Source organism: Chenopodium album, chromosome 15 (assembly GCF_948465745.1).
Source record: "Chenopodium album chromosome 15, dcCheAlbu1.1, whole genome shotgun sequence".
NCBI classification, from domain to species: Eukaryota; Viridiplantae; Streptophyta; class Magnoliopsida; order Caryophyllales; family Amaranthaceae; genus Chenopodium; species Chenopodium album.
Genome location: NC_137848.1, coordinates 28,627,086 through 28,634,911, shown reverse-complemented (window position 1 = coordinate 28,634,911; position 7,826 = coordinate 28,627,086). Strand labels below are relative to the sequence as shown.

At 36.3% G+C, this 7,826-nt stretch overlaps 1 protein-coding gene across 1 annotated transcript; it reads left to right on the top strand.

The window, feature by feature from the left end:
• The first annotated feature begins 312 nt into the window (after positions 1 to 312).
• On the top strand, positions 313 to 2,399 carry LOC145582111 (uncharacterized). The gene is made up of 3 exons (XM_081639135.1): positions 313 to 617; positions 1,604 to 1,804; positions 1,921 to 2,399. The coding sequence occupies exons 1-3, from the start codon at positions 540 to 542 to the stop codon at positions 2,071 to 2,073; spliced, it is 432 nt and encodes a 143-aa protein (XP_081495261.1). The 5' UTR covers positions 313 to 539; the 3' UTR covers positions 2,074 to 2,399.
• The last annotated feature ends 5,427 nt before the right edge of the window (positions 2,400 to 7,826 follow it).

Below are 7,826 nucleotides of genomic sequence, written 5' to 3'. Positions count from 1 at the left end.
GTTATGGAATTAGTTGCATTTTTCTTTTTGGTTTTAGTGTTAATAAGAAAAAAAATTATTGCACTTTTGGGTTTTTTAATTTTTGTTTTTTTTATTACTACTATGATGAGTATATTTGTGACTTTAATAGCTATGCTTGAAGAGGCTCCATAAAAGTATAGGGGCGATGTTTTGTAAAAACCGGAGATCTTTTGGTGAATGTTATTGTTAGGTAGGTATGGGGATAATTAATGAACCGCGGAAGTAGCTTGTATGAATGGTTTCTATGTGGAATTTAATCAAAGGTGTCACTCTTGAAACAATGACATATAGACATTTATTTAAAACTAAATGGATTTGGCAATTGAAATACTTTCTTACATTTCTTATTTTCTTTGCTAACATAGATGATCATTACCTTGCTAATCGAAATCCAAAGAGGTTATGTTTTTGTTTAAGTGGAAACATGTAAAGTCTTAAAAGCCATTATGTGTTTTGTTAACAGGGTATCGATAGTTGAATCAAATGGTCTTCACAGTATAATACTCTGACTGCCAAGAATGTCAAGGGTTTCGAAGTGGAAACTTGAAAAGACCAAAGTAAAAGTTGTATTTCGACTTCAGTTCCAGTATAAACATGTAAGTTGTTTCTTGTGAATACTTGCAATGCACACTGTTCAAGTTATCCATCTTAATTACTTTAAGCAGTTAATTCTCTTAGTCCACAAGTGTACCGTTTTACTCCATACCATTTGCCAGCTTGCATATTACTAGAGGTGTTGGTGGTGGATAAACCTAGTTATACTGATTTATTAACATTATATGTGATACTTAGACAGATTCATGATAGCTTCCAATTTTTCTTCCCTTTAGATGCATTGGTAGGAACCTCTTTAGGATAATGTTGATGTTGATATTTTTGTCCTAGCCAAAGCCTGTGAAAAGTAGACTTTAAAATTTAATCAATTAATTTCTATATGCCTGAAATACTTCCGTCCTTCCTAGCTGCTTATACTGATGTAGGTTGCAGAGAAATGGTAAGACAAGGGACGAACAAAGTGCAGAATGAACATTAAGTATGGTGCATAACAGGCTAACAGCATGAGAATTATTTTCGTAGAATAATTTGATATGAAGTTAGTGTGTTTTCGACTTATTAAGGATTGATAATTGTGGATTATATTAAATATCATTCATTAAGTTGGACAGCCGTACTATTGGAGAAACTTTCATGGTGTTATATAGCTGATAGATTTGCAATACTTCCCTATTTTGGAAGTTAAAATTAGTTTAACATACCTTCTACAGCTTCTTTTTTCATTCTTTTTTTTAACTCCTCATCACGTGGGTCTCCTAGAACTCGATGCCTGCCCCATACTGCTATGGAAATATATAAACAACAGAGGTAGCATTCTACCTCCAAAAATAGATAGGCTTCATGTTATATCCCTTTGTGCTTGTGTGTCATTGTTTTCCGATATAATATCAAATTATTATTTCCGGTACTTGGATTACTATTAGCTTAAATTGCTTTGTTTGAGATGTGGCACCACATTTGTTGTAGAAATGGGATCTATTCTGATTACTTCTGTTCCAACTGATGTGGTGGTTTCTGCCTTTTACAGATCCCACAATCTGAATGGAATAATTTGTTTATTTCTTTAGTTCCGGCTGATTCTGGCAAGGTGACAGCAAAGACTAATAAAGCAAATGTTAGAAATGGTTCTTGCAAATGGTCAGATCCTATCTATGAAACCACCAGACTTCTCCAAGACTCTAAAACTAAACAATTTGAAGAAAAAATTTACAAACTTCTTGTTGCAATGGTAATTGCTTATAATTCCTGTACTTGGATTTTGTCAACATACCAGTTTATGTATATATTTCTTCTTGTTTGATGAACTATTTGATTTTCTTGCTCTCTACTCACTGCTGCTATCAGGGGACATCAAGGTCTAGCCTTTTTGGTGAAGCCAGCATAAATCTTTCTGAGTATGTTGATGCGTTAAAGCCCACTGCCGTTTCTCTGCCCCTCCAGGGATCTGATTCTGGAGCTATGTTACATAGTACTGAGCAGGGCATAGGAAGAAGATAAGCTGGGAACAATGAGGAGTCGTCAGAGCTTCACCCTTTAGATTAGGTTCAAAGAGGAGCTGCACCCTTTAGATTAGTTTCAAATCAAATAGAAACCAGAGTCTGGATATAGTATTTAGTAGTAATTATGTAATCTGATCCTCAGAGATCAATAATGTAGTGTTATATTATACACAAAGCAAAATAGCCTACCTTTCTGCTTTTTCCTACACCATTTGTCCTGAGAATGGATCCTCTCACCGCTATCCAAAGCAAGAGTCTACCATAGGTTTTATTTTTATCACTTTCCTTGCTGTCAAAAAATCTATCTAAAAAACTATCAAATATTTTCTAACTAATAGTATCCAAAATGTAATCTTCTTGCTGAATTACAGTGGCCAACCTCTAAGTGAAAATTGATGTTCTGCAACTAAATCCGAATGTAGTCTCATACAATATGAGAATGTGACTGTGATTGACAGGGAGCACATTGAACTTCCCATAGGAAGGAGGACTTTCTTGGAGAAGAGGGGTCATAAACTGCAGCCTTTTTAAAAGTAAACCTGAGGAAGAGAAGCTTTTTAAGAAAACATTATCAAGTAGGCAATCAAAGATTTTTCAAAGTATACAAATTCTGTAAAAAAAAAAAAAGTTTAAAATTAAAAGTTCTGGTTTAGGTTAGAAAACGGGGGCTTGAATATAGTACGAATGCCTAAAGAGGAAGAATGAAGAAGATTAAGGGATTTCCAGTACTACGGGACTGTTCACTTCAGCTTAATTTCAATTTAGTTCACTTCAGCTCCAATCAGTTCACCTTAGTTCAGTAAATGTAAACATGCCTTACATCTCCTATAATTTTACCTTTTTTGCATGTATTTCCCATTATTTTTTTCCATTTAGAATTATAGGTATTTTATGAAATTCGAGGTGGTTTCAAGAGATTGTCTTGTGCAAGACATTTAAGGATTAAAATTGAGAAAACAAAAGTGAAGAAACCAACAAATCGAGGAGAAAAATGGCAAAGAAAGAGAGTCATGGATTGGATTGAAGCATATATTAAAGAAAAATAAACTGAGGGTAATAGAAAATCAGGAAAAAAAAGGCATGGTAAGGGAGATAAGGAGAGAAGAATCATTTATGTGGTTGGGTGTTGCCAATCTTCCAATTGCCCTAATCGCAACATCCAGTTTGCAATCCTCCAGTTGCCTTGATCGTACCACCCAGTTTATCAACCCTCCAATTGCCCTGATCACAACACCTAGTTGTCAATTCTCCAATCTCCCTGATCGCAACACCTTGTTTGTAATCCTCTAATCACCCTAATTGCAACACCCAGTTTGCAATCTTCCAATCTCCATCATCGCAACACTCAGTTTACCAATCCTCTAATTGCTCCCTCACACCGGTATAACTTCCTGCTTTTCATTGATGTTAATTTATAATTTTGAGACTTGGATCTTACTCAATTTATTTATTGTTCTAATTAATTATGATATTGGATTTTTTGTTAAACATTCAATTTATGCATTCTCCTCATGTACGAGTGAAGTAGGTCTAATAAGTGAGTTTTTATTTTAAACGAATTTTTTTCTCTAATAAGATCTGAGATTTCCGTTAAAGCACTGAGCTTTCTATAAATCATTGAATTTCAGTTTTAATTTGGCAGCCAATCTTCCAATCTCCCTAATCGCAAGACTCAGTTTGCAATCCTCCAATCGCTCTAATCGCACCACATAATTTGCTAATCCTCCATTCGCCATGATCGCACCACCATGTTTTCAAATCCTCCAATCGCCTTGATCGTACCACTCAGTTTGTCAATCCTCCAATCGCTCTGATCGCAACACACAGTTTGTCAATCCTCCAATCGCCCTGATCACAACACCTAGTTTGCAATCCTACAAGGGCCCTGATCACAACACTCAATTTATCAATCCTCTAATCCCCCCCTCACGTTAGAATAATTTTCTTATTTTCATTGATTTTAATTTTGATACTTGGGTCTTATTCAATTTATTTATTGTTGTAATTCATTATGATATAAGATTGATTATTGAATGTTCATTTAATATAATTCCTCATGTACGAGTGAAGTAGGTTTGATAAGTGTGTTTTGGTTTTGAACGAATTTTTTTCTCCTCTTGTAAGATCTAAGACTTCCATTAAAGCGTCGAGCTTTTTGTCATCCATTGAAGTTTAGTTTTCAATCATTGAATTTCAATTTTAATTTGGAAAATTGGGTGTTGCCCATCGTCCAATCGATCTCCCTAATCGAAACACTCAGATTGCTATCCTCCAATCGCCCTAATTTCAGCACTCAGTTTTCTAATCTTCCAATCGCCTTGATCGCACCACCCACTTTGTCAATCCTCCTATTGCCTTGATCGCACCACTTAGTTTTCCAATCCTCCAACCACCATGATCGCAACACCCAGTTTGTCAATCCTTCAATTGCCCTTATCGCACCCAGTTTGCCAATTATCTAATCGCCCTGATTGCACCACCCAGTTTGTCAATCACTATTACAAAAATGCTCAAAGAGACCTTAAATAAGAGATCATTTAAATAAATATGTGGTCTCTTGGATTCAAGAGACCAAATATTTCAAATAAATGGTCTCTTATATATGATCTTAGAGAGATGAAAATGTACCAAAGACCATCTATTTTAAATAAGTGGTCTCTCCTTTTTTAATTAAATAAATATAAAAAAGAGACCATTGATTTAGGAGACTTGTGAGCTAGAGACCACCCCTAAGGTAGTCTCTTTGGCCATTTTAATATGGTCTCTTTGGCCAATTTTGTAGTAGTGAATCCTCTAATCGCCCTGATTGTACCACCTTGTTTTCCAATCCTCCACACAACTAATTGTAACATTTACCCTACTTCACATAACACTAAAACGCTTCACATACGCTCAAAACCCCTTTTTCTTTAACAACACTATCATTTGCGTTGGGCTGCCTTTATTTTTTGGGCTAAATATGCACCGTTTCATAAAGAAAATTATAATATGTAATACAAGCAAATAGATTACAAATTTCACCTACAATTATCATGATAAAAAAAATAATAAATATAATCCACCTCAATTACACTTAATTAGTGAAATTACTTTAATAACAACACACACAAATAGTCAAATATTACATTAATTCATAATCGAAACAATCTATTCCATCAAAATTTCATCTTTTTTCAATGCTAACAAGTATGCCTAACTCCGTCACCAATAAAAAATTAGAAATAATGCAATCACATACCAACCACTAATTATACAATAATCACCGAGTTTAAATCACCTTGGGGGACCGCGTGCATAGTGCGCGGGCCAACAACTAGTTAAATAAAACACACTTGATACTAGGAAAAACATGTTTAAGCAAAACTTAGGACTCTGGATGAAAAGGAAAAAAACAATTACAACGAACAAATGATGAGTGGCATTTATGCCACAATTTACTGTTCTTTTTACGGGTTTTCCCTCCCATTTGTAGCTTGTTTGTCCCCTTTTTCTCTCCTTTTTGTTCTTCTTTTCTTTGTTTTGCCTTTCTCCTTGTTTTCTTTGTTTTTGTTTTGTAGGAATCAAGGCATTGGAAGAAGAGCAATTCACCCCCAAAATCCCCTGTGTGCAGGCGCGCATCACTGTGAGAACCCGCGCAGGAAGGCTTCAAGAACAAAACTCAAACAAAAGGTTTTGCGCGCCTTGTGCGCGCTTTGTGTGCGGGCGCGCGCCTTTGTTATGTGCGGGCGCGCAGGCCTGGGAGAACCCGCACAAGACAGCAGCAGAAGCAGAGCCAAAACAGGGAGTCGTGTGCGCCTTGTGCGCGCCTTGAGTGCGGGCGCACACTCTTCAAGCGCGAGCGCGTAGTACTGCTGAGAGAAGGCGCGCATCCATGGGTTTAATCCCCGTACCCACAGATCTGCGAGCGCACAAGATCTGCGAGGGCGCACGCACAACATCTGCGCGGGCGCGCACCGCTGAAGTTCAGTTTTTTTTTTATTTCGTATTTTTGTATCTTTTAAAGGACCTATATATATAGGTCGTAGGGTAGATTAGTGCATCATCTAGCCTTATCTTAGAAGACAATTAAACCTAATCTTAGAGAGAGAAAGTGTAGTATTACTCAAGTTATCTTCATGTATGCAACTTTGGTTCAAGTTTCATTTCAATCAATCAAGCAACCTTGCAAGTTTTAATCTTTCTACCATTGCCTACTTAGTAATCTCTAATCCTTTCTCTTAGCTTAGTTTATTTGCACTCTAGTTGTTTATTTCTATCTATTTTGTGGATTGGCATCTTTGGTATTTTGATTGTTTTTTATCATGTTTGCTTCCATGTCTATTTTATTTTCATTTAGTTTTATCATCATGTTTAATCTCCCTTCTCTAGTCTAATTTCTTAGCTAGGGGAAGGGGGTGGAAAATATGTGTTGAATGTTGGAAGAATGATGATGGTTGGATTGAATACATGCCTTAAATTGATGAAAGATTTATTTTTAATGTCTTGAGATTATTGTTGCACTTTATTTGATTGCCTTCTAGTTTAAATGCATGAAAATGATTTGAACTAGATCAAGATCACCTCTATTTTGATGATTGCATGAAAATGAGTTGTTAAAATAGAGTTTTATGATTTGTGCCTCTTTATTCTCTTGATTTTGCTAGTGTCTAATAGGATGCATCAGAATGATTCTATTAGCATAGGGCTTTTTCATTGATTTGTCTAGACCATTGCATGAGAATGAATTGTTTAGGTAGGATCTTGTGTTCTTTGGCATGTTTTTCATGATAACTATCAAATTCACCTCTTTCTAATCATGTTTGACACCCTCGTACCCCTAGCGTCGTTCTCTCTTGATTTTTAATCTTCTTTATATTTGCTTGTTTGTAGTCTTAGTACTTTTTATCCAAAAACCAACAAAATTATCCTTTCCTTGACTCTTGCTTAGTGAATTTGATATTTAGCTTGCATGCTTCCCTTGGGTTCAACCCTATACTTACCCCTATATTTGTATTAGGGTAGTTTAGGTTATAAGTAGTTAATTTGATTTGGGTTGGTAGTCCCAACGACCTACTAAATCCCGATCAAATTTTGGCACTGTTGCCGGGGAGGCGGCTTGTTTGGTGTCTAATTTGCTTTTGTTAGAGTAATTTTAATTGCTTTCTTTTTGTTTTGTTTTGTTCTATCATACTTGTCATTGCTAATTGTTTGCTTAGCTTTGGTGAATGCTTAGAAGATCTCAAGGACCACCTACCCATCAAATTGACCAAGAAATCAACCGAACTTTGAGACAAATTCGTAGGCTTTTTGAAGAAGAAGAAGGGAGAGGACTTGGTGCTATAATTGATAGTGGGAGTGATTCTTACTCTTCTAGTTCGCAAAGTGAATCAATGGCGGGACAAGAAGATGATGTTTTATTTCGTGAGTTTGGTAATCCGGAGGATTATGAGCTCACGGGAGGGATTTTGTTACCCGTCACGAAGACTAACTTCACAATTCATCCCCAATATACAAGAATGGTTCAATCGGAGCAATTTTCGGGTTCTACAAGTGAAGATCCCATAGAGCACCTTGATAGATTCCTTGAGCTATGTGCCATGATTCAAACCAACCAAGTTTCTCAAGAGTACATCCGGATGCATTTATTTCGACAATCTTTTTCGGGTAGAGCAAAGAAGTGGTTGAAGCAAGTGAAGCCTAACTCACTCACATCTTGGAGGGAGGTAGTTAAGGCATTCTTGAAGAGGTTCATTTCCGAGGAGAAGACCGCCG